This window comes from Papio anubis, unplaced genomic scaffold (assembly GCF_008728515.1).
Source record: "Papio anubis isolate 15944 unplaced genomic scaffold, Panubis1.0 scaffold452, whole genome shotgun sequence".
NCBI classification, from domain to species: domain Eukaryota; kingdom Metazoa; phylum Chordata; class Mammalia; order Primates; family Cercopithecidae; genus Papio; species Papio anubis.
Genome location: NW_022164701.1, coordinates 22,355 through 50,146, shown reverse-complemented (window position 1 = coordinate 50,146; position 27,792 = coordinate 22,355). Strand labels below are relative to the sequence as shown.

Here is a 27,792-nt window from a genome sequence, read left to right as displayed (position 1 = left end):
ACACTCAATAATTGCTGAATACACATTCTTTTCAAGTGAACTTAATATGTTCATCAAGCTATTCTGGATCAAAAACTTTCAGGGATCTTTTACCATCATGCACCTTATATTTTCTATACCATGAATCTTGGGAAAAAGCTAAAGGTTATCATAATTTATTACTTGCTTGGATTATGTCAGTATTTTTTGAGGGGCAATTAATTGCTATTTCTATTTATAAAAATACATAATATATTACAAATAAATTGAAATGTATTATACAATATAATTTTTTTTCAGGTGCAAATATTTACAGAGCTTCATAATCAGCCCAAGACCACATAGAGCAAACATGAATGATATTTCCCAAAAGGCTGAGGTAAGTTTCAAAAGTAAAAAAATAAAAATAAAAGAGGGAAATGTAGAGTTGACTGTAGAATTGCTAAAAGGACAATCATTTGGTGGAAAGGTCATATTTAGGAGTTCATAATTAATAACATAATGGCAAGATGTAAAACAAGAAGAGATACAATTCACCAGCTGATCTTGGGCTAGTATTTTCATTTGGGAAATTGTAGGAAATTCTACAAAGCATGAGTACTAAATTTGTGCATGATAGTGAAGTGGATGTGATAGCTAGCATTCTGAGTAGAATTTTAAATGTTTTGTTCTTGATAACTCTTAGAAAGTATTATTTTAGTACTAAAACAAAGTTTGACCTATACTCACAGGAGAAAGCATAATTCCCTCTTAGGTAAGGAATCTTTTTAGTGCCTTATGTATATTTTTTAATTTTTAGCTTTTTTCTGGTTCTTGACTGTAGATACTGAGAGCTGTCGTAAGAAGAGTTCAGTTGCTGACACCTCAGAATTATAAAATTAACCCTTAAATGACCAATGACACATAATAGATTACAAAATACAGGCTGGATGTGCCACAGATTAATTAAGCAATTGTCATTATCACTAGGAAAAAGGGTTTGGTGTTCTGAGGCACACATTTTATTTACAGAAATTTCATTTAGAAATCAGCTTAATTTTCAAAGTGGTGAAAATAATTTGCTTTCCTGGTTATAGAGTGGAGGAAATCATTTCTTCAGTCTTCTACCAGATTCTCGTTCTTTGTGAAGCTCTCTTGCCATATGGAATTGCTCTTACAAGCCCACCCTATATAGAATGATATAGCCTTCTTACACATTTTTAATGTGGTTTAAGGAAGTTATAGATGGGAAGTAATAGTAACAATATAAATCACAGCTTGTGCCCACAGACCATGGTGTACCTCAGCCACAAATAAGGACTAAAGGACTGGCCTTCAGTTTTGCTTATATTAGATATAGAAACCAGGAAGGGTGTAAAATGTGCATTAGCCTCTAAACTTTAAAGCCTAAACTTTTGCTTTGTTTTCAACTTCACCAAATTTACTGAAATTAGTTTGGGTACCTTTTTAGCAAGTGATATCAAATCTGAATCTTTAATAATGGAGTTAGACAATAAAAGACAGTTTTTAATTAGAATTCAGAATTTGATTTTTATATTTTACTGGCTTTCAGCTTCGGTGGAATGCTACCCACAAAATGGGATTTCATTACTATATAACAGTGAAATTTCTACTCTCATATTTTCTGTAATGTCATTTTTCATAGGTTTTAGAAAGTATCTATTCAGGTTGTGATAGTCAAATAAAGTGTTCAAACACATTTCTATTTTATGTTTCAATATACATTTTTTATATTGCTTATTCTTATCTATCTTTACCTAATTTCTTCCTATCTTTTTCGTTAACTTTCTTTTCTTTATTTTCTTCTAATGAAGATTCTGCTTTCTTCATCTAAACCTGTCCCAAAAACCTATGTACCAAAACTTGGCAAGGGTGATGTAAAGGATAAGTTTGAAGCCATGCAGAGAGCCAGGGAAGAAAGAAATCAAAGGAGATCTAGAGATGAAAAGCAAAGAAGAAAAGAACAATATATTAGAGAGAGAGAATGGAACAGGAGAAAGCAGGAGGTTACTTTATTTTACTTTATTCTCGTGAAAATACTTGTTTTCATTTTTTTAATTTAAATTGTATTTATTCACATTAACCACATTTCATATTAACTATAACTAAAATACTTTTCTGTATTTGTAACCTAATTTAAACTCTGCATATAATATAATTTAGTCTAATTTTTGGACATGTGCTCACATTAATTTATTTAACCATCTAGATTAAAGAAATGCTTGCTTCTGATGATGAGGAAGACGTATCTTCTAAAGTAGAAAAGGCTTATGTTCCAAAATTAACAGGTAAGAAGCTTGAGGGGTAAATAGCAAATTAAATTGCAAAGTAGAAACACAACCAATTATTAAACATTTTTTTCATATATTCTTAGGAACTGTTAAGGGTAGATTTGCTGAAATGGAGAAACAAAGACAAGAGGAACAAAGGAAGAGAACGGAGGAGGAACGAAAACGCAGAATTGAGCAGGATATGTTAGAAAAGAGGAAAATACAGCGTGAATTAGCAAAAAGGGCTGAGCAGGTATCACTAAAGATTAAGTTCGTCTTTGTTTCTGAAACTAACTGTGCAAAGTAAAACTAATCAGTATGTTGCCTAATTAAAATATTTTAATGTAACATAAACCTATTAAAAAGCATCTAACCGTCTGGGCATGGTGGCTCACATCTGTAATCTCAGCACTTTGGGAGGCCAAGGTGGGTGGATCGCTTCGGCAACATGGCAAAATCCCGTCTCTACAAAAAAATACAAAAATTAGCTGGGCATGGTGGCAAGTGCCTGTAGTCCCAGCTATTCAGAAGGCTGAGGTAGGAGGTTCGCTTGAGCCTGAAAGGTGGAAGTTGCAGTGAGCCAAGATTATGCCACTGGACTCCAGCCTGGGTGACAGAGTATGATCCGTCTCAAAGAAAAAAAAAAAAAGGTAGCTGACCTGAAAAGACCTGCAGGAAAAACATTTAACATCAGATGCCTAGAAGGATATGGGCAGAATATGCCTGTTTTAAGGTAGAATAGTGAGATGATATCTGTCATATACAATCTTACCATTCTATCCACATTCCTCACCCCGTCTACATTCCTTATTTTTCTTTACAGGTTAGAAGATTTTACAAAGATGTAAGGCAATGTTACATATAAACTATCCATGAGTACCTAACAAAATGCTAATCTTCTAATAACAATACTTTTAAATGCTGGTCTGTTTTCATGCTGCTGATAAAGACATACCCGAGACTGGAAAATAAAAGAGGTTTGATTGGACTTACGGTTCCACATGACTGGGGAGGCCTCAGAATCATGGAGGGAGGTGAAAGGCACTTCTTACATGGCAGTGGCAAGAGAAAATGAAGAAGATGCAAAAGCGGAAACCTCTGATAAAACCATCAGATCTCATGAGACTTATTCACTACCACGAGAACAGTATGGGGGAAACCACCCCCATCCCCATGATTCAAATTATCTCCCACCCGGTCCTGCCCACAACACGTGGGAATTATGGGATTACAATTCAAGATGAGATTTGGATGGGGACACAGAGCCAAACCATATCAGCTGGTCTTTTAAAGCCATACATTAAGTGCTTTCAGTCTTTTTGCTATGCCCCCTTCAGTTTCCATTACCTTTCTGAAAAAGAAAAGTGGCGATGAAAGCAAAGCATATGCCATACTTACTAAAGAAATGTATTTACCCTGGATTTGCAAAGGGGGTACAGGTATTGGGTAAATACAGCAGTTCCAAATGGGAGAAATTGTCCAAAACAAAGGGGTTACAGGGCCCATGCAAGTCTGAAATCCAGCAGGGTAGCCTTTGTTTTTTTTTTTTTTTTTTTTTTGAGACAGTTTCGCTCTTGTCGCCCAGGCTGGAGTGCAATGGTGTAATCTTGGCTCACTACAACCTCCACCTCCCAGCTTGAAGCAATTCTCCTGTCTCAGCCTCCTGAGTAGCAGGGGTTACAGGTGCCCACCACCACACCTGGCTAATTTTTGTATTTTTAGTGGAGACGGGGTTTCGCCATGTTGGCCAGGTTGGTCTTGAATTCCTGACCTCTGGTGATCTACCTGCCTCGGACTCCCAAAGTGCTGGGATTACAGGCGTGAGTCACCGCACTGGCCTTTTTTTTTTTTTTTTTTTTTTTAAAATTGAGACAGAGTCTTGCTCTGTCACCCAGGCTGGAGTGCAGTGGCAAAATCTCGACTCACTGCAACCTCTGCCCCCCAGGTTCAAGTGATTATCCTGCCTCAGCCTCCCGAGTAGCTGGGACTACAGGCACATGCCACCACTCCCAGCTAATGTTTTTGTATTTTTAGTAGAGACAGGGTTTCACCATGTTGGCCAGGCTGGTCTTGAACTCCTGATCTCAGATGATCTGCCCACCTTAGCCTCCCAAAGTAATTATAGGCATGAGCCACTGTACCCAGCCTAGTAATTTTATCTTGTAAATATGTAAAGTTTAATTTTCAAATCTAATTAAGTACATTTTCCACTCCACTCTAATATAATTTAATGTATCTTTGAATATAAGGAGTAAAGTATGGCATAGGTAGTCAAGAAGAGTTTGAATGTTTGTTTGTAAAATTTATTTGTATAAATCCATATGCAAGAATGCCATAAAAAGGATTCCTGAGTCAGGGGGTAGCTGAATGTCTTGGTGACCTACAAGATTTGGAGATTCTAGGATCTTACAATGAATTAAAAATGAGAGCTAGACATGGTGACTCATGCCTGTAATCCCAGCACCTTGGGAGGCTGAGGCAGGAGGACTGCTTGAGCCCAGGAGTTTGAGGATGCAGTGAGCTATGATCATTCCACTGCACTTCCACCCAGCAACAGAGAGACCTTGTCTCTTAAAAAAAAAAAAAAAAAAAAAAAAAAGATGGTAGCAGGGTGGGTAGGGATTAATAGTAGATATAGTGGATGTTAGAATCAATTTGGGGAAGAAACTTGATTTGATATTATCTGTTCATCTTTGAGGATACCCTGATGAGCAAAGTTAAAGTCCATCAGCTTAGAAAAAAGAGAAGTTACTTTTGAGGGAAAAGAAGGAGATGTTGAAAAGAAAAAGAGAAGGAAGTTGATTTGGGAAGAAGCAAAAGGAGTTTCATTTTTTATAAAGCAAAAGAAATAGGAAGCGGCTCTTCAATGTTGTCTTCTGAAAGTCAACACTATGACTGAACTTCTGAATATCTTGTCTCTGTGAATATACTGACACCATGGCTACTTAGACAGATTTATCTTTTTCCTTGTTTGTTGAAAAAAAAAAGTATGCTCCAATGTTTTCTTGTTTTGGTAATGGTTTAAAGTGAGCAAAGAAGAAAGCAAAAAAGATCTTCAAACATACTTTATTATTTTACCATAAGCTAATAGAGATTGGGGAAGCAGGCTGGGTAACAATATAGTGAGACCTCAGCTCTTAAAAACAGACAGACAAACAACTTAGCCAGGAGGTGGTGGTGGGTGCCTATAGTCCCAGCTACTTGGGAGGCTAAAGTGGGAGGATTGCTTGAACCCAGGAGGTTCATGATCAGGCCACTGCACCAAAAACAAACAACAACAACAACAACAACACCACAAAAAACCTGGGTTTGGGAAGGTTGTAGCAGCAGCAGCAATAAAAGAAAGTTGAGTTAATAAATTTAGTATTTCTCTTTTCTATATTCTCCATGTCTGGCTTTTCACCGTATCTCCTGGATCTTTTCATTTTTATTATTTTTTTAAGACAGAGTCTTGCTCTGTTGCCCAGGCTGGAGTGCAGTGGTGCAATCACAGCTCATTGCATCCTCAACCTTCTGGGCTCAAGCAATTCTCCTACCTCAGCCTCCTAAGTAGCTGGGACTACAGATGCATGCCACCATGCTTGGCTAATTTTTAAAAAACTTCTTGGCCAGGTGTGGTGGCTCACACCTGTAATACCAGCACTTTGGGAGGCCGAAGCAGGTGGATTGCTTGAGCCCAGGAGCTCAAGGTCAGCCTGAGCAATATAATAAAACCCTGTCACTACAAAAATTAAAAAAAAAATAGTGAGCATGGTGGCGCATGTCTGCAGTCCCAGCTACTTGGGAGGCTGCGGTGGGAGGATGATCGCTTCAGCTCGGGAGGCGAAGGTTGTAGTGAGCCAAGGTTGCACCACTGTACTCAAGCCTGGGCAATGCAGCAAGACCCTGCTGTCTCTACAAAAAAAAATCTACCAAAAAAATTTTTTTTGTAGAGATGGGGTCTCACTTTGTTGCCCAGGCTCGTCTCAAACTCCTGGGCTCAAGAGATCCTCCCACCTTGGCCTCTCAAAGTTAGGGGAATACAGGCATGAACCACCATGTCCAGCCTCCTGGAGCTTTTTATTGAGAGATTAACATGATTTATACAAGAGTTGTCAGTATTCTTTTAGGAAGAGAAGTCTTTCTTTTTTTTTTTTTTTGAGCCATTGTGCCTGGCTGAGCTCTCACTTTTTAAATGAGGAGCTTTCCTACTTTGACCTAGTCAAAATATAGAGAAAAGATGACTATCAGAATTATTTTCCCTTCTAAACTATTCTATCCCAGCTGGGCACGCTGGCTCATGCCTGTAATCCCAGCACTTTGGGAGGCTGAGGTGGGCAGATCACTTGAGGTCAGGAGTTCGAGACCAGCCTGGCCAACATGGTGAAACCCTGTCTCTACTAAACATACAGAAATTAGCCAGGCGTCATGGTGTGCACCTGTAGTCCTAGCTACTCAGGAGGCTGAGGCTGGAGAATTGCTTGAACCCAGCATGCAGAAGTTGCAGTGACCTGAGACTATGCCACTACACTCCAGCCCGGGTGACAGCATGAGACTCTGTCTCAAAAAAATAAACTAGCCTACATCTTTCACTGCACTGTTATTGTATCAGTTTTATTTTTGCCCTATACTTATGTTGTAAAATATAATCATGACAAGTATTAGATTGCTAATGGATAGGTTTTCCTTTTGATGGGGCAATGACAAAGACTGGAGAAGTGTTTCTATGTGTCTTGGTTTAAATTGCTAATTAAATTAATAATTGCTGCTTGTAAGCTCAACAGATTGGTCATAAGAGTTTGGTCTGTTATTCAGTTTCTGGGTTACAAAGGTAGGCTTTGTCTCAATTTTTTCTGTTTTTCTTTCTTTTTTTTCTTGAAACAGGGTCTCACTCTGTCACCCACACTGGAGTGCAGTGGCTTGAACATGGCTCACTGCAGCCTTAACCTCCTGGGCTCAAGTGATCCTCCTGCCTCAGCCTCCAGAGTAGCTGGGACCACAGGTGCATGCCACCATGCCCAGCTAATTTTTGTGCTTTTTGTAGAGAAGGGATCTCGCCATGTTGCCCAAGCTGGTCTTGAACTCTTGGGCTCAAGTGATCTGCCCACCTCGGCTTCCCAAAGTGCTGGGATTACAGGCATGAGCCACCTCGCCCAGCCTGATTGTTTTCTTAATATGTCGTTTTCTGGATATTGATATTGATATCAATATGCAACAACAAATATAAAGGACATATTTGGCTAATTTGGAACAACATAAACATATTTCAAAAATTATAAATTTGAAAATTTACTATAAGTCACAACTAAATTACTTTCCAGTTGTATGTTTAAAAGCAAAAAGTAGAAATCTGATGTAATGTAATGATATGAAATTCTCATTCAATAGATTGAGGACATAAACAATACGGGAACTGAATCAGCATCAGAGGTAAACAGACATTTCCTTTAATGAAACATTCACCTAAAATTATCTGATTCACAAATTATCTTTTAGTATAAGAAAAAATTAAAAGGGCTTTTATTATTTTTATTATAAATATAGAAATAACAAAAAAGTATGTTTTGCAAAGCAAGAGCATACTTTTGCACTTTCAAACACTATAGCTTAGTGTTTCAAAGAAAAGTATGTTTTGTTTTGCTTTCATAGTTAGGTTAGAAAGACAAACTTATTAGTCTCAGTTTGAGATACTCTGCCAAGACAATGTATTTTTTGAACTGTTACTAACAGCTGAGATTACTGAACGCTAACATTTATAAAAAGGCAATTTTATTTTCATCATTTGTCTTCTTTCCTCAGAGTTCCTGAGAGTTTATGTTTTGGTTTTTATATAATAGTATAGAGTGCAGTATCTGTTACCATGAAGAAATGTTCAACAACCACAAAAATTTTAGTCATCCCTTTCATCTAACAGAATAAGTTAAAAATCTTCCAATTTGATGGTGTGCCTAAAACTACAGCCCATAAATTGGGAGCAATTTTATCTCAGGACCATGTGTTTCATTTCATAACTCTTCTTAGTTTTTAAAAAATGCAGAGGCAACAATAGATTATATGATTAAAATGAATTAAATAATAAATAGTTTAATACAATCAAATACCAGAGAGTTTTATCTATAATATATATGTTTAATAAATCACTTGGGAAAACTGTGTTTTTTTCTCACTAAATACTAGTTTCATTCAGTATTTAAAAGCTTAGAGATAAAAATCATATGAAGAAATTTTTTTTGTTTAAACTGAATCTGTCCACCATCAAATTGATTTACAGTACATTCACATGCACATTTTGTGGATTAGTGCACAAATAGCTTAATTCAGGCAATGCCACTGCAGTTTCGTTATCTTAACAGCTGTATTAACTCCATCTTCTAGGAAATAGAATGCTTCTTGAACCTCATCAGCAATGGATTTCACTAAGATTAACTCACAATGCACAAAGAATTTAGAGTAGGAGATGTTTAATAATAATCTGTAAAAAGTAATTGTTTGTTCTTCATAATAACATTGATGACAATGTAATGGAATTCACTTATTATGGAGGTAAAGTCCCATGAAACCCAATTTTGATTAAGAAGAAATATGCTAATTATTCATTTTATAAAATAGGAAGGAGATGATTCACTACTTATAACTGTGGTACCTGTTAAATCATATAAAACATCTGGAAAAATGAAAAAGAATTTTGAGGATCTAGAAAAAGAACGTGAAGAGAAAGAAAGGATCAAGTATGAGGAAGATAAAAGAGTAAGATATGATGAACAACGACGATCTCTCAAGGAAGCAAAGTGTCTTTCATTAGTTATGGTAAGTTTTTTTTGTTTGTTTTTTAAGAAACAAATCAAGGCAGTTTAAGTTAGCATTTTCCTTTATGAATAAAAGGTGGGTTTTCATAATGTTTTCTTAGGATGATGAAATAGAAAGTGAAGCAAAAAAAGAATCACTTTCTCCTGGAAAATTGAAACTAACTTTTGAAGAACTGGAGCGACAAAGACAAGAAAACCGAAAGAAGCAAGCTGAAGAGGAAGCACGGAAACGTTTAGAAGATGAGAAGCGTGCTTTTGAAGAAGCAAGGCGGCAAATGGTAAATCTACATGTTTAAACCTTACAATTAATATTAATGAAGTTAGCTGGCTTTAGATAAGGTTCATTACTATAAATTCAAAGAGATTTTACATATAGAAGGGCTGATTTTCCAGTTGTATAGATATTCCATATATAAAATGTGTCTAGGCCAGGCATGGTGGCTCACGCCTGTAATTCCCAGCACTTTGGGAGGCCAAGGTGGGTAGATCACCTGAGGTTGGGAGTTTGAAACCAGCCTGGGCAACATTGTGAAATCCCATCTCTACTAAAAATACAAAAATTAGCTGACTGTGGTGGCGCACACCTGTAATCCCAGCTACTTGGGAGGCTAAGGCACAAGAATCACTTGAACCCAGGCAATGGAGGTTGCAGTGAGCCAAGATTGCACCATTGTACTCCAGCCTGGATAACAAAGTGAGACTGTCTCAAAAAAAAAATCCATACTGTTTTCCAGTTTCCACTCTGGGGCATTTTACCCAATATGCTTTAAATTTTTATTTTTATAAATTGTTATTAATATATAAGTATGCAAAATAATTACTCAATGAACCTAGTTTCCTTCATCTGTTAGTCAATCTGCAATGTACTTACTGACATGGGTGCAGGACTGATTATAAGTGTAAACTTGTCCTCAGCAGTCCAGTTTTTCAAGTGTTTGAACATATCAGAATAATAGTTTACAGTGGAATATGCAGTTTGCCCTATTAAGTGTATGTGTGTGTGTATTTGTGTGCATGCCTCTGTGTGTGTGTGTGTGTGTGTGTAGTGTGGTGGTTAAGAGCATGGATTGTGGAGCCGGATTGTCTAGATTCAGATATCAGCCATTTACTAACTGTGTAACCATGGACAACTGTTTTAATCTCTCGCTGTGTTAATTAATTAAATCTCTCTCTTAGTTTCTTGATTTTTTAAATTTTTTTATTTTTTTATTTTTATTATTATTTTTTTTTGAGACGGAGTCTCACTCTGTCGCCCAGGGTGGAGTGCAATGGCCGGATCTCAGCTCACTGCAAGCTCTGCCTCCCGGGTTTAGGCCATTCTTCTGCCTCAGCCTCCCGAGTAGCTGGGACTACAGGCGCCCACCACCTCGCCTGGCTAGTTTTTTGTATTTTTTTAGTGGAGACGGGGTTTCACCGTGTTAGCCAGGATGGTCTTGATCTCCTGACCTCGTGATCTGCCCGTCTCGGCCTCCCAAAGTGCTGGGATTACAGGCTTGAGCCACCGCGCCTGGCCAGTTTCTTGATTTTTAAAACGGTAAAAATGAAAGCGCTTTCTTCTTTTTTTTTTAACTTCCACAATGACTTGGATTTTTTTTTAAATGCCTATTTCTTAAATGGTTAAATGAGTTAATATCTAGGAAGCACTTAAAATGGTGTTTGTTACATATACAGTAGTTCTTCGAAAATGTTAAGTATTATTATGGTATTAATAGATTTATCAATAAAAAGTAAAATTGAAATAAGAATAGACTGATTCATTTTAAGATTTAAAAATGGGCCAGGCATGGTGGCTCATGCCTGTAATCTCAGCACTTTGGGAGGCTGAGGCAGGCAGATCCCTTGAGCCCAGGAGTTTGAGACCAGCCTGAGCAACATGTGGAAACCATGTTTCTACAAAAACAAATACAAAAATTAGTCAGGTGTGGTGGCACAGACCTGTAGTCCAAGCTCCCCAGGTGCTGAGGTGAGAAGATTGCTTGAGCCTGGGAAATCAAGGCTATGGTGAACTATGAATGAGCCACTGGATTCCAGCCTGGGTGACAGAGTGAGACCTTGTCTCAAAAAAAAAAAAAAGGATCTAAAAATGGAATATTTGTAATTTTAAAGTTACAGAAATTTCTTGATCAGCTTGCTTGAATGATGTTCTAGTAATTATATATATAAAAATTTAATTTTCTAGACATTTATTTGAAAATGTTATTACTCTTGGGTATAGCTGCATAGTATCTACACATTTTAGATATTTCTGGTGGTCAACTTAATAAAGAAATAGTATTATTAAATAATGCATTTCAATGGATATTATAGTAAATTTAATAATAAATTAAAACTTTAATCATAAAATCATAAAGCTGGAATTTTATATAAAATAGTTCTAGATAATAATCTTTTATCTGATTAGTATAAGGCACCATAGTTCACAGTAAAAAAAAAAACTACAAAGATTACAAAATGAGAACCTTATTTTACTACCAAAGAGATGCTGTGTAGATATACTTGAACCCCAATGATAGCACACACATACACATTTTATATTTGTTCTGGGAAAGTTAATACTCAACAGTAACCCCTCACTGAAGCCTCAACCTACTGGGCCGAAGGGATCCTCCCACCTCAGCTTCTCGAGTAGCTGGGACTACAGGCACACACCACCACAATGGCTATAATGTGTTTTTTGGTTTTTAGTAGAGACGAGGTCTTGCTCTGTTGCCCAGGCTGGTCTTGAACTCCTGGGCTCAAGCGATCCTCCTGCCTCCTAAAGTTCTGGAATTACAGGCGTGAGCCGCCACAACACCTGGCTAAAAATGTTTTAATATTCAAATTTATCTATAGAAATTTGACTTTCTTGAGAAGTTTTATTTAACCTGAGTACATCTTTATATGGAATTTCTCCAAACTTGAATATTTTATCATATAAGACATTAAAAAGGAAGAGGATTTTGGTCAAGTATATTAAGGGCATTCAAACCGTCCTATGTGAAGTGGCTAATTCTGTGCCTTTTGTTTGATAATTCATTCCTTTTTCTGATGAATCTCAATTCTTAGTAATGAACTGTTTATTTTGTTAGGTAAATGAAGAAGAGGAAAACCAAGACCCAGCAAAAATTTTTAAAGGGTACCGCCCTGGTAAACTCAAACTCAGTTTTGAAGAAATAGAAAGGCAAAGAAGAGAAGATGAAAAAAGGAAAGCAGAAGAAGAAGCCAGAAGGAGAATAGAGGAAGAAAAGAAGGCATTTGCTGAAGCAAGGAGAAACATGGTAAGACAGAAGCTAACTGGAGAATGCTATTAGAATTCACCTTTGAGAATATATTAATAGAATCATTAGACTTTAGAGAATACCCTATTATTTCTGGAATCTGTGCCAAGAGTAGAAATGGCAAATGTATTTTGAAGTCTCCCAACTGGTGGAATAACACCAGTTGATTGAATGTATTTGCTTCAGTTTAGTGTTCAGAAGATTCTGATTTAAATTGCCACACTTGGCACAAAGGATGGAATATTATTTCCCTTCTCTGGGAAAACATGTTTTCCAGAACTAAGTATCCAAGGAAGAAGAAGAAGTAGGGAGTTTCCTCCCCTAACTTTTCCTTTCTTCCTCTCCATTCTTTCCCCACCTCCTTCCCACACTCCCTTTTCCCCTCCTTCATTCCTTTATTTCCTTCCTTTCCTTCTTTATTTTCAGTTTTCATCCCACCCACTATATATTAAATGACCTGAGTCATTTAATCAGAATTACTTCTCTCTCCAAAATGCTCACTCATCACTCCTGGAAATTGATACCTAACTTAACTGTCACAAGGTTATGACTGTACTTCCTATACCAGTTTTATGTTTGTGCAATGTACAGTTATCTGACAAACAATTTTCAAGCAATTTGAGACTTGAGCCCTGCATCTCCTTCTTGATACATTGTAATTGGCTTTGGTGATATCATAAGCTGGTTTTCTTCCTCAATATGGGTGAGCATCAGACACGTATGTCCAAGTGTTTATTTGGCTTTATCACCCACACAGATACTCAAATCAGAAACTTGGAAGCCTGAAACACTTCTATCTTCTTATTCATGCCTGACGTCCAACCAGTCACTAAGTCTCATTTATTCTGCCTCCTAAATCACTCTAAAATCTGTCAGTTTCCCCCCCATTTTCCACTGCCACTACTATAATCCAAGTTACTGTTACAATTTGCCTGGGACCAACTCCTAATTAACTTGTTATCTTACCTGTAACCTATTCTTTCCTGCAAAGCCAGGAGTGATCTTTAAAAAGAAATTTTGATTGTGTTTTGTTACAGTTTTGCTTAATATTTTCACACTTTTCTTTAGTAAAAATCCAAAAACTTCTAAAACAAATTTCTTTATAGTCTTGCTCTTGTATATTGCTCCCATTTCATTTCTTGATCCTTCCTTAATCTGCTCTTTGTTCCAAATATGCTAAATTTGTTTGTACTTCTTCAAAGTGAGACTCAGCCTTCATACTGTCTGAAAGATGTCCCTCACTCCTTTCCCTGTGCTCTGCTAATTCCAATTCATAACTTTCCATTTCCTCTGGAAAGCCTTTCCTGATAATAAACACCTTCTTCCATGAATTCTTACAGCATTTAGTACTCTTCTATCATAGCGCTAATCCTGTATTGTTATCACTTATGGCTGTCTTTTCCACTCCATGAGGCCAAGACTGTTCATCAAACATGTGGCACAATGCCTAGCATAACAGACCTCCAGTAAATGTTGATGGAACAAGTGATATTGAAATGTAGCATGCAGTAGGTAATCCCTGATTCATAAATGGTTTCTACATAGAAATCCTACAGACGTTGTAAATGCACTTAATTGTTGGAGAATAAGCAGGTTTAGAAGCGGTAGAAGAGAAGTAACTGTGAGTATTACAAGACCTAGTCCTCGGGACAGATTTTTAGGCCAAAACTGCCTTTTTACCATGATTCACTAGTGGAAAAAAATGCAGGGGAGAAAACTGCGTTAAAACAAAACCAGCCGGGCGCGGTGGCTCAAGCCTGTAATCCCAGCACTTTGGGAGGCCGAGATGGGCGGATCACGAGGTCAGGAGATCGAGACCATCCTGGCTAACACGGTGAAACCCCGTCTCTACTAAGAAATACAAAAAATAGCCGGGCGAGGTGGCAGCGCCTGTAGTCCCAGCTACTCGGGAGGCTGAGGCCGGAGAATGGCGTGAACCCGGGAGGTGGAGCTTGCAGTGAGCTGAGATCTGGCCACTGCACTCCAGCCTGGGCGACAGCACGAGACTCCGTCTCAAAAAAAAAACAAAAAAAAAACAAAAAAAAAACAAAAAAACAAAACCAAGTTTCCTAAACACATTTCTAAAGAGAAAGAAAAACTTCCTTTTACATTTATATTGTTTTCTTATCCACAAATAAGTATTGTAATTTATCCAGGAGTAAGTATTGTGATTTCATACTATAGCTTAGTTCATGCATATATAAAATTTAAAAATTTCAGGCAGTCTTTGAATTGTAAACCACTTAAACATTGTTTCTGAGTTGAAATAGTTCTGTGGTAAAGCCTGGATTGCCTTGATAAAACTTGGAGCAAATGAATAATACCCCTTGTCTCATTCTCCTATGTCTATTTCAACCACAGGGTCACAGTTCAGGCCAGAGGGTTATGTTATACCATGCCTGGTCTATAAACTTTTTTTTTTTTTTTTTTTTTTTTTTTTGAGATGGGGGGTCGCTCTGTCACCCAGGCTGGAGTGCAATGGTGTGATCTCGGCTCACTGCAACTTCCACCTCCCAGGTTCAAGTGATTCTCCTGCCTTAGCCTCCTCAGTAGCTGGGATTACAGGCACCCACCACCACACCCGGCTAATTTTTGTATTTTTAATAGAGACAGGGTTTCACCATGTTGGTCAGGCTGGTCTCGAACTCCTGACTTCATGATCCACCTGCCTTGGCCTTGCAAAATGCTGGGATTACAGGCGTGAGCCACTGTGCCTGGCCTATAATCTTATTAGAAAGATTTTGAAGTTTGAATCCCAGCTTTGCCACATAGTATTTGTGTTGACTTTAGACAATTACTTTTCAGTGCCTCAGTTTCCTTGTCTGTAAAATGAGGATATTGGTAACTACTTCATAGGGTTATAGGATTAAATAAATTAATACATGTAAAGTGCTTATAACTGTACTTGGCAGCTCTCAGTATTATCTATTATTATTTCTTTAAAATTAGCCCAACAGCAAATAAACAATAAACTCATAGCACTAAGAATGATTTTTGCCTGATTATGAAGAGATCATGACTGGTTATCTAATTCATTCAGACAAAATCATGATTAACTTAAATGCTTTAATTACCAAAATGGAGAGCCATTTTAATCCAATTAAAAATGTTCTCAAATTAAGAAATCTTAATGTCTAATTCAAAGTACTCATGATATGAATAAAGTATTTTTTGTCTTCATTGTGATAGAGAATAGATGGTTACCATTTCCTGGTAACCTGATAGTTACAAAATACCTCAGTCTTACATTTTCCAATAATTCTTCCCATTTATTTATTTATTTATTTATTTATTTATTTTTGAACACTGTGTTGAGAATTCCTTGTTTGCTGTTAAGTCCCCTTGTTTTTTGTTCAGTGTGAAACCTGTTTAAGAAATCTGGCTGGGCATGGTGGCTCACGCCTGTAATCCCAGCACTTTTGGAGGCCAAGGCGGGCAGATCACCTCAGGTCAGGAGTTCAAGACCAGCCTGAGCAACATGGAGAAACCCTGTCTCTACTAAAAATACAAAATTAGCCAGGCGTGGTGGCGCATGCCTGTAATCCCAGCTACTCGGGAGGCTGAAGCAGGAGAACTGCTTGAATCTGGGAGGCGGAGGTTGCGGTGAGCCAAGATTGCACCATTGCACTCCAGCCTGGGCAATAAGATTCAAACTCTGTCTCAAAAAACAAAAACCAAAATTAAAAACAAACAGTAAAGAAATCCCAGTTTCTTCAAGAAATAGTCCCTTTTTAGTGTGTATAATTCTGGCCAGAGTGATAAAAGAATTATTTTAAATAGGTAGTAGATGATGACTCCCCAGAGATGTATAAGACAGTCTCTCAAGAATCTCTTACACCGGGAAAACTGGAAATTAATTTTGAAGAATTATTAAAACAAAAAATGGAAGAAGAAAAACGACGAACAGAGGAAGAACGGAAGCATAAGCTAGAAATGGAGAAACAAGAATTTGAACAACTGAGACAGGAAATGGGAGAGGTAAGATTTTAAGAAATATCTATTTATATTACTCATATTTATTAGCTAAATATTTTACTTATATCACCTTATAATAACTTTGTATTATTATTCACCTTTACGATAGTCGGCATACTACTATGAGGTGCTTACATGGTACAGGTGTCTGCACAATTATGTGTACTTTCTAGTCTGCTTTAACTACTCCTTCCTTGCTAGTTTAATAAAAAAGTATCGAGGTTTGCAAGGGACTGAGCTATTACTATTTATTTATATTTATAGTTCATAAATATGCATATTTATATTCAATACATATATGTAGACTATACAGTGCCAGCTTCATGGGCATGCACCTTGTGCACTCACAAGACTCCATGTTCAGAAGGCCCTGCATTTGGGGTTTAATGTTGAGGTTGCTGTCTTGAAATTCTTTTTTGTGGTGTGAACATGGCTCACTGCAGCATTGACCTCCTGTGCTCAAGTGATCCTCATGTCTCAGCCTTCTGTGTAGCTGGGACTTTAGGTGCACGCAGCACCATGTCTGGCTAATTTTTAATTTTTTTTTCTTTTTTAGAGATGGAGTCTTGCTCTGTCGACCAGGTTGGAGTGCAATGGCACGATCTCAGTTCATTGCAACCTCCACCTCCCAGGTTCAAGCAATTCTCCTGCCTCAGCCTCCCGAGTGGCTGGGATTACAGGCATGTGCCACGATGCCTGGCTAATTTTTGCATTTTTAGTAGAGACGGGTTTCACCATGTTGACCAGGCTGATCTCGAACTCCTGACTTCAGGTGATCCGCCCACCTTGGCCTCCCAAAGTGCTGGGATTACAGGTGTGAGCCACTGTGCCCAGCACTTTTTTGTTTTTTGTTTTTTTTTGTTTTTTGAGACGGAGGCTCGCTCTGTCACCCAGGCTGGAGTGTAGTGGCACGACCTTGGCTCACTGCAAGCTCCGCCTCCCGGGTTCACGCCATTCTCCTGCCTCAGCCTCTGGAGTAGCTGGGACTACAGGCGCCTGCCACCAGGCCCGGCTAATTTTTTGTAATTTTTGGTAGAGATGGTGTTTCACCGTGTTAGCCAGGATGGTCTCCATCTCCTGACCTCGTGATCCACCCGCCTCAGCTTCCCAAAGTGCTGGGATTACAGGCGTGAGCCACCGCGCCGGGCCTTTTTTTTTTTTTTCTCTAAAGATGGGGTGATCGCACTTTGTTGCCCAGGCTGGTCTCCAACTTCTGGCAAGCGATCCTCCCACCTGAGCCTCCCACAGTTCTGGGATTACAGCCATTAGCCATCATGCCCAGCCACTGTCTTGAAATTCTTAATTTTACCTTTGAATTTGTGTGTTGTATATAAGTGAAAGCTGATTGGACGATGAAGCATGCCCTTTATAGCTTTTGCTTACTAGGGCTTCACGCCGCCTTCCTGCCTCCCTGCAATGGGTTTTCATCAGCCCCCTTCCCAAGGCCCTGCCTAACCTTCTTCCCTCTTGGGACTCTGCTGCTATCCCTCTGGGTGGCCCGGGTTGCGTGGGCAGCAGAAGAGAAAGGTAGAATTGGGGCCTGTATTCAGCATCAGCCTTGGTCCCTGCCAGGGACCAGGACACACACATGAACAGGGTCGGGGTCTAACATGTAGCCTCATGACTTGGACTGGCAATGGTATGGCATGTTTGGCAGGCACCTTGGTGGGGTCCTCTCACCAACTTATGTCCTAGGAACCGAGTGAGTTCCTACACGGAGGTTGCAATCTCTTGGAAGGTGCCCGTTTTTTATGGGTTGGGGCAGTGGGCACGTGGGAAGGGAAGTTTTACTTCTCTGCACCAGGTGTGGCTGGCAAATTATCTAGCGGACCCTGAGAATATAAATATAAATGTATAAATAAATACCAGGAATGTGCTGTAGGAAAATATTCCAAGGTCTAGGTTTCTTATGAGTCGTGTATTTTCACCCCACATAGTCTAAAAAGTGGAAATAGTATAAAGGAACGTTTTCTCTTACCCCTTGGTTAAGAAATTAAGCTTCGGGGCCGGGCGCGGTGGCTCAAGCCTGTAATCCCAGCACTTTGGGAGGCCGAGACGGGCGGATCACGAGGTCAGGAGATCGAGACCATCCTGGCTAACACGGTGAAACCCCGTCTCTACTAAAAAATACAAAAAAATAGCCGGGCGCGGTGGCGGGCGCCTGTAGTCCCAACTACTCGGGAGGCTGAGGCAGGAGAATGGCGTGAACCCGGGAGGCGGAGCTTGCAGTGAGCTGAGATCCGGCCACTGCACTCCAGCCTGGGCGGCAGAGCGAGACTCCGTCTCAAAAAAAAAAAAAAAAAAAAGAAATTAAGCTTCATGTCATAACATCCCAGACTGTGACACCCTCTGCCTCTACCTTTTAAAACTCTGCCTAGAACTTTAGGTCTTCTCCAGGAAAAGTATACCAGGAATACCTGTAGTATTTTACCATTCCATATGGTGGTATTAGGGTTTGATAAATATTACAAAGGACTAGTAATAATAAATTGTGAAAAGTCAGGGGAAAGAAATCTGAATAAAAGAACAAGATGGGCCGGGCATGGTGGCTCACGCCTGTAATCCCAGCACGTTGGGAGGCTGAGGTGGGTAGATCACGAGGTCAGGAGATCGAGACCATCCCGGCTAACATGGTAAAACCCCGTCTCAATTTAAAAAATACAAAAAATTAGCTGGGCCTGGTGGCAGACGCCTGTGGTCTCAGCTATTCGGGAGGCTGAGGCAGGAGAATGGTGTGAACCTGGGAGGCGGAACTTGCAGTAAGCCGAGATTGTGCCACTGCACTCCAGCCTCGGTCTCCCAAAGTGCTGGGATTACAGGCGTGAGCCATTGCACCCGGCTTACTGTTCTTTCAATTATTTTTTTGGCTTCCCCTAACAAAGAGCTTCCTGCAACTCCTAGGAAAAGCTAATTTTGTCATGAATATTTTAGTTTTAGCAGGTTATCAAGGGATGTCAGAGGATTTTAACCATATTCCCTGATGCAAATAGTATTTTAAGTAGAATGTTTTCAATAATGCCTTAAATTTGTAGCACCATTTTGAGTTAGTAAATTTGGACACTGCATTTAGAGAAGAGGTTAAGCTGTATTTTTGGTTTCAAATAAGAAATAGTACACATTTTTCTGGATGGTTTATTGTACAAACTAGTATGCTGATATTCAATTTTTTTTTTTTTTTTTCTGGAGTCACGCATGGTGGCATGTGCCTGTAGTCCCAGCTCCTTGGGAAGCTGAGGCAGGAGGATTGCTTAAACGCAGGAATTCAAGGCCAGCCTGGGCAACATAATGAGACTAAAACGGCAGCAAAACACTTATTATTATTTTTTTTTTTGAAGGAAGAGGAAGAAAATGAAACATTTGGATTGAGCAGAGAATATGAAGAACTGATCAAATTAAAAAGGAGTGGCTCTATTCAAGCTAAAAACCTAAAAAGCAAGTTTGAAAAAATTGGACAGTTGTCTGAAAAAGAAATACAGAAAAAAATAGAAGAAGAGCGAGCAAGAAGGAGAGCAATTGACCTTGAAATTAAAGAGCGAGAAGCAGAAAATTTTCATGAGGTATATTATCCTTATATTTAACATAGTTATGATACAGTAATAATAAATTTAACAGAAGTAACACTGGCTTTGAAATAAGTTTTAGTACTTAAAATTAATCATTGGTGTATACAGTAATCTGGGAAGTAAATAGCAAAAACACATGTAGATCTTAGACTTTGAAAGACTAGCATTGTTTCAAAATCACCTTTATCAGTGTTAAAACCTGTAGTGAATGTCAAATGGTTCACGCTAGCAAAAATGTTCAGAAGTATTTTTTGGCTGGGCGTGGTGGCTCATGCCTATAATCCCAGCACTCTGGGAGGCCAAGAAGGGAGGATCACATGATCCAGGAGTTCTAGGCTAGCCTGGGCAACATAGTGAAACCCTATCTCTACAAAAAAATTATACAACTAAAATAATGTTTTTTGGCATATGTTTTAGTTGAGTCAGTAGAACTAGTGTATATTCAAGTTAAACTCCATATTATTAATACTTTATTTTTTAGATGAAACCCATAAAGTCTAATACTTGCTCAAAGTTACAGCAGTAATTCAGTGTGGAAGAGCCTAAATGAGAATTCTGATGACATGAATTTGAATTACCTTCAAACATAAAATAAAGAGGCAATCACTGACGTGTAACAGCCCTTCTAGCTTAAGGACTATTTCTGTGATTATGAATACTGGTTTGAATGAGATCTAGAAATTTTTTTTCTGCCAGCATTCCTATCCTATAATGTTTAACAGAATTTAACCTATATTCTAGAAATATATTTTGATCAAGCATTTAGCTAGCAAAACAGATATGGGAATTTGGTAGCGCCTTCAGAGGAGACTGAATAAAAGGATAGAACGAAGAAACTGTGTGCCAATTATTGGGACTATAAGCAATTCATTATTATTGAAGCATGCACGAGTGCAAAGGACAGCAAAAGATAATGAAGATGCAAGCATAATTGAGATGATCATGGAGTCTTAGATGCCATGTGAAGGGATTCTTAAAAACATGGATATTGGCGGGGCACAGTGGCTCACACTTGCAGTCCCAGCACTTTGGGAGGCCGAGGTGGGTGTGTCACTTGAGTCATTTGAAGGCCAGCCTGGGCAACATGGCAAAACGCTGTCTCTACAGAAATATAAAACTTAGCTGGGCATAATGATGGGTGCCTATTTGTACAAAAAATATCTGTACAAAAAACACAAAAAAATTATCCGAGCTTGGTGATGTATGCCTGTAGTTCCAGCTACTTGGGAGGCTGAGGCGGGAGGATTGAGCCTGGGTGGTTGAGGCTGTAGTGAACTGTGATTACACCACTGCACTCCAGCCTGGGTGTCAGAGCAAGACCCTGTCTCTAAAACAAGAAAGCATGGATATTGTCAGATATTGCCTATATAGCTAGATCATGCTGAAGCTATGTGGTCTTAGATACATACATTAAAAAATCATTCGAGGCCAGGCGCGGTAGCTCACGCCTGTAATTCCAAGCACTTTGGGAGGCCGAGGAGGGTGGATCACCTGAGGTCAAGAGTTCAAGACCAGCCTGGCCAACATGGTGAAACCCTGTCTCTACAGAAATACAAAAATTAGCTGGGCATAATGATGGGTGCCTATAATCCCAGCTACTAGGGAGGCTGAGGCAGGAGTATGGCTTGAACCCGGGAGGTGGAGACTGCAGTGAGCCGAGATTGCACCACTGCACACTCCAGCCTTGGCGACAGAGTGAGACTCTGTCTGAAATAAATAATTTGAATGACTACTATGTTCCAGGGACTGCTTTGGACACAAGACATCAGTAACTAAACTTATAGTCCCTGTTCATATAGTGTTTAGAATCTAATACATGGGTTGGGGCTCGGGAGGGGTGGAAAACAATTATCAGGTGGTTAACAAATGAAAGCTACGAAGATTAATAAAGCAGAGTAAGAGAAATAAGAGCATGTGTTACTGTTTTGTAAAGGGTGGTCAGAGAAGGCCTGGGGATTTGAACTAGGGCTGGGATGGAAAGGACAAATAAGTATGCAGGAGTCAAAACTGGCAGGACTTGGGGATGGTGATGGAGAGGAAGAAAGAGGAAGGAATAGTGAGAGTATATAGTAACAATATGGGAAACCAGACTAGTTTGGAAGAGGCTTCATAAGCTATTTGAGACAAACGGAGATGCTGTGAAACATCAACCAATTTGAAATGCACCTAAGTTTGTGTGACATACAAGCCTAAGGCCTAGGTTAGTTGTAGATAAACCTTTTCATCATTGCCAAAAGCAAACACCATTTCTATTTTTTAACATCTAAAAAATTTTGAACATTTTTAACATGTTGGATCTGTTGTTTTGGGGATATATACGTGGATATAACATACCTTGAAGTTCAGTCTACGGCCGGGCGCGGTGGCTCACACCTGTAATCCCAGCACTTTGGGAGGCCGAGGCCGGTGGATCACCAGGTCAGGAGATTGAGACCATCCTGGCCAACATGGTGAAACCCCATCTCTATTAAAAATACAAAAATTAGCTGGGCGTGGTGGCACGGGTCTGTAGTCTCAGCTACTCAGAAGGCTGAGACTGCACTCCAGCCTGGCGATACAGCGAGACTCCGTCTCAAAAAAAAAAAAAAAAAAAGTTCAGTCTAATGACGTATGATTGAAAAAAATTCTCGTTATTGTAAGTACTATAATAGAAGTTATTGCAGAATCAAACTGGGTGGAGTCAATATACCTAGGATATGTTTAACAGGGCCAAGGTGACATTTAAGGTGAGTGTGAAGGCTGAATAAAAGTTACAAGTAAAGAGGAGAGGCATTCCAGATAGAGGAGAAGCCTTTCAATTAACTCAGAGGTTGTAAAAATGTATTTGGGGAATGGAAAACAGGTTCAAAGGACTACAAGGCAAGGTTCACAGAATAAGTGATAGGATACAAGGTTGTAAAAATAAGTTGTGGCTGGTTAATGAAGGTCTTTTTAAATCTTGCAGAAACTATGATCTGGGAAACAATGTTAATAATCAACTCTTTAGGTCAGAGTAATGAAATATTTAGGTTTATGCAAGAATTCTGGGACCATGGAGGATGAACTGGAAGACAGGCATGAAGTTGGGGCGAAGGGAGAAAAACAGACCTAATTAACAAAACTAGGTTAGACTCTGGTATGGATAGAAGTTAAACAGACAAAAAAGGGTTATAGGTTGCTTTTGGGGCAGTTGGTTGCGGAGGGGGCTACCATTACTTCAGGATAACTAGATGATGCTATAGAGAAATCAGGTCTGGGGAGTTGGGGTGAATAGTTTTGGCATGTAAAGTTTGAGCGATATTTGGATAAGGTAAAGGCAGTCTAACAAAGGTCCTGAACTAAGGTGAGAGGGAAGCAGATTCTAACTTTTATGGATAGCAATGGAAAGTACGAGTAGATAAAGCTGCTTAGAAAGTTAATTGTTGAAAGTGAATTAAACTCTGGAGAACATCAACATTTAGTGGATGAATGGCCAAAGATCAGTATTTATAGGTGTAACATGGAAGGTAAAGAAAAGTTCAATCAGCATGCACTTACTTCCTTTTGTTACTGGTAGTGAAACCTTAGCAGTCATACCTATACCTACAAAATATGTAGGTAAGAAAAACAAAAATAAGATAGGTGACTTCTTATTTTATTGCTGTTACTCTAGCATACATGGATGTGATATTAGGACATGGCTGAACTTTTATACCCCATCAGAATATCCTGAATGGAGTTTCCTCTGGAGGACAATGAAGTCCCTCCTATCATACCTTTCTGGGTTAAAAGTGATTGAACTCGCATTTAAAAACTGGTTAACAGCTGAGCGTGGTGGCTTATGCCTGTAATTCCCAGCACTTTGGGAGGCCGAGGTGGGCGGATCACCTGAGGTCAGGAGTTCGAGACCAGCCTGGCCAACATGGCGAAACACTTGTCTCTACTAAAAATACAAAAATTAGCTGGACGTGGTGGCAGACGCCTATGATCCCAGCTACACAGGAGGCTAAGGCAGGAGAACAGCTTGAACCCGGGAGGCGGGGGTTGCAGTGAGCCAAGATCATGCCACTGCACTCCAGCCTGGGTGACAGAGCGAGAAATATCAACGTTCAGTGTGTCTTCAAAATGTTTATATTCTGTCAAGGCTCAACTCATTTATATAACCTTACCTAATCAGAGAATTCCATCTCAGCTCCTGTAGCACTTAAACATGCACCCCTCATTTGGTACTTAAATGCCTTATATAACGTTTGAATTTCTAGAGTTTCTAATAAAGTCTACTCCAAAATTATCTTATGCCCTATTGTATCTCAAGGAAAATACACCGCCTAACTGCTGACTTTAACATTCATGGGCTGAGAGTGCCAATGCCCTACAAAGAATGTACCTACAGAGTTCCATTTATATTACTCTCTTAGATTTCTTTCCCAGAAATATGTTTTAACCTGGCTTTTTAGGAGCTCAAGAAAAGTTGACAATTGTACTTGATTGAAGGACTGCTCATAAATTTTCAGCTCAAGAGAAATTATTTTACTTACTCAAATTTATTTTCTAAATGCAGGTTTGAGGCAGCTAAATGAATAGTTATGAATTTGCACAAACAGGCTAAAATCTGAAAGGCAAGTTATTAACGGGGAGGGACTCAGAATAGCAATTTTTGTACCTGCTGAAATATTCCATCTTAAAGGTTCATTTGGTAAACAACAAAAAGTGTATACTGTGAACAAAGAGGTCCTTTTTAAATTTAAGTCTCAGAAGTCTGTTCAGATAAAACTACAGTAAGCAAATCATGGTTTAACATGTATTTTTCTTAGTCTTTCACGTATAATTTTTTTTTAAAAGAAGCTATTCATTCATTCATTCATTCATTAGCAACAACCAGTCAGGCATTATATTTATCAACTGAAGGTAAATAATGGCACAAAAAAGAATCGATGCATCAGGTAGCAGGCTGTCTGATGTCCCATGATTTTCCAACATCAAATAAAAAATATAATGCAGAGCCAGAAAAACCATCCAACTTTTTTAACCTCCTACTCCTTTCATTGGAAATGAGAGGTACGAGGTATGAGGTGTGAGGTGCAACACCTCAAACTGAAGTGAAACACCCGAACCAAGATTTTTCTTATATAGACAATTAAACTAGCACTTGTTTCAAATTTCCCTTTAGTTGCATGTGGCAACCTGAAGCAATTTCCTCATGGTACTATGAAATATAAATGGTGAGATTTCCAACTAGATCCACAAATGCCTAGTTAGAAACCAAAAGTCAACTACAACTGAAGTACTTTAGAAACCATTAATTAACTACCCACATTAACCCCACTCCACCAAAACTGCTCTAAAAGACCTTATCATTACCAAATTATTATTTTCCTAGACACAGTATTTGATAGTTGAGACTATGCTCTTAAATCACTCCCTTGATTATTACCATGGCTTCCAACTCACCCCTCAGATGACATAAACGTATTTTACTTAGTGATTTCCCCATGTTTCAGTCATTGCCTCTTTCAACAGTTGTCTCTGTTAGTTGTAAACACCCTTTCCCTGCCATTTCACCATTAATACATTATTTGGATGGAATTCACAGGGACGTAGTTCTAAGAAGGGTAAAAAAGGAAAATCAGTAAGTGAGAAAGAACAGATTTTCTCCTATTATGTAGTAGGGAATTATGGACTTACGGGAATCAAGGGAGTATTTTTAACAATTATTTAGAATGTATAGTATTCTGACCTTTTTCAATTAAGTGCTATCGAAACCAAGCAGAGTTGGTAGGACAGACGGGCTGGGATCCCAGTGATATTGTTGTCCCAATGTCCCAGTGACATTTGGAGAAAAAGACTATAACTAAGAGAATGCTTCATTAAATATACCTATCACTTTTCCTGAACTGGGGAGTCAGAAAAAATCTGAGTGTCTGCAGTGTAGCCAAAATATGCATTACAAACATGTTAATCATTTTGTGCTTCTAAGCAACAACTTTAGAAACTTTGTTTTTAGAAGGCAAGCAATTGTTAATCTTGGCCCACTTTCTTGCAGGAAGATGATGTTGATGTTAGGCCTGCAAGAAAAAGCGAGGCTCCATTTACTCACAAAGTGAATATGAAAGCTAGATTTGAACAAATGGCTAAGGCAAGAGAAGAAGAAGAACAAAGAAGAATTGAAGAACAAAAGTTACTACGCATGCAGTTTGAACAAAGGGAAATTGATGCAGCACTACAAAAGGTACCAGGCTTACATATCCTTTATTTTCCAAAGATGCCCTCTTAAAACCCATAGTTTTATAATTAGGTGGGTTAAAAAAAATGTTTTAATAGCTTTCTTTCAAGTCACTGGAATGTACTGTTAAGTACACTTTGTAGTAGGCATACTTTTATGTTCTTTACTTAAAAAACAAATTTCACTTCAAAATTGTTACTAAATCGCTGCCCTGAAAATACTGTATTATAAATGCCAACCTGAATCCATTTATTTTAATATAGAAAAGAGAAGAGGAGGAGGAGGAAGAAGGTAGCATCATGAATGGCTCCACTACTGAAGATGAAGAGCAAACCAGATCAGGAGCTCCATGGTTCAAGAAGCCTCTTAAAAACACGTCAGTTGTAGACAGTGAGCCAGTCAGATTTACTGTTAAAGTAACAGGAGAACCCAAACCAGAAATTACATGGTGGTTTGAAGGAGAAATATTGCAGGATGGAGAAGACTATCAATATATTGAAAGGGGAGAAACTTACTGCCTTTACTTACCAGAAACTTTCCCAGAAGATGGAGGAGAGTATATGTGTAAAGCAGTCAACAATAAAGGATCTGCAGCTAGTACCTGTATTCTTACCATTGAAAGTAAGAATTAATCACTTTTTATCTTTTATTTTATTAATTTTTTTTTTTCCTTAAAATCACTTTTCTTCTTCTCTTTTTTAGCTGATGACTACTAGGCTCCCCTTCCCTCTCCTTGGAACTTACTTTCACTCCAGCTTTCTTACTACATCCATCTTTTCTGTGGTGGGGCCAAAAAAGGAAACCAGGAGTGCCACTATGTTGACTTCTTATTCCTTTTCGTAACAGTCTTCAAAACACAGCTCATCTAAAGAATGCCTTCTTCTTTTCCAAATAAGCATCAGATTTATCGCCTATTATGCAGTAACAGTCAATAAAATGTACTTACTGGGGGGGTGATTAATTATTCTGTCAGAACCTATTATAAAGGCTGTGTATTTCCCATAGACGTTTACAGCAACTATGTTAAAAACACACACACACACACCCCTAAGTAGAATACATTATTTTGCATGAAGGAATGGCATTTCTGAGCTTTTTACACCTAAAATTAGGCTGAAATAGCTGAGATAATTAATTTGGAACCTATCAATTTGAGTGGACTTTTTCTTTAGTAGTATACCATTTTGGTGGTTGTTTCAAAGTCTTTCTGAAGCAGATATATTGAAGCGGGGTGGGGAAAAGTGTCACTCCTTTTAGAGGAAAAGGGGAGGAGCATGGAGAAAAACAAAAATTAAAGGACTTTTAAGAAAGACTGCCTATACAGTGTTGAGTGTTGAGGATATTAAACATGTTATTTTTCGAACGTAATATATAATTAAATTTATAAAGCAAATTTATGTGATCCTGCCTGAGCAAATTATATTTTAATAAAAAAACTTTGTATTAATAGTTCACAGAAGAGAAAACACTTTCAACATAGCTGAAGGTTTCAAGATCTAAGTGTATCAGACTTAGGGAAAAAGTGGAACAACCTTCAATTTAAAATTCTAGTCTTTAAAATGAGTTTGTAAATAATTAGCTATTATGTTCTATTAAGTTGTTTTATATTTTAATTTTCTGGAAGACAATTTTATTTTACAATGTGAACCCAAATAAAGTAACTTCTGTATTTAAAAGTCTTTCTGTATTTTAAGACTTGTGCAACCAGATGGTACCCCTTTATCATTAGAACTTTTAAAAAATCATCTTTTCTTACAGTAAGCATTAAAAAAAAACCCAGTC

At 38.5% G+C, this 27,792-nt stretch overlaps 1 protein-coding gene across 6 annotated transcripts; it reads left to right on the top strand.

Moving 5' to 3' along the window:
• The first annotated feature begins 279 nt into the window (after positions 1-279).
• On the top strand, positions 280-27,686 carry LOC116268552 (nexilin). 6 transcript variants are annotated; one of them, XM_031662159.1, is made up of 13 exons: positions 280-358; positions 1,794-1,985; positions 2,189-2,267; positions 2,354-2,502; positions 7,617-7,658; positions 8,838-9,035; positions 9,136-9,312; positions 12,103-12,291; positions 16,072-16,269; positions 19,602-19,823; positions 25,831-26,016; positions 26,274-26,631; positions 26,713-27,686. In XM_031662159.1, the coding sequence occupies exons 1-13, from the start codon at positions 332-334 to the stop codon at positions 26,724-26,726; spliced, it is 2,031 nt and encodes a 676-aa protein (XP_031518019.1). In that variant the 5' UTR covers positions 280-331; the 3' UTR covers positions 26,727-27,686. The 6 variants fall into 6 exon arrangements, with proteins under 6 accessions (XP_031518019.1, XP_031518020.1, XP_031518022.1 ...); XM_031662160.1 differs by having other exon boundaries at positions 26,274-27,686; XM_031662162.1 differs by lacking the exon at positions 1,794-1,985 and having other exon boundaries at positions 26,713-27,348.
• The last annotated feature ends 106 nt before the right edge of the window (positions 27,687-27,792 follow it).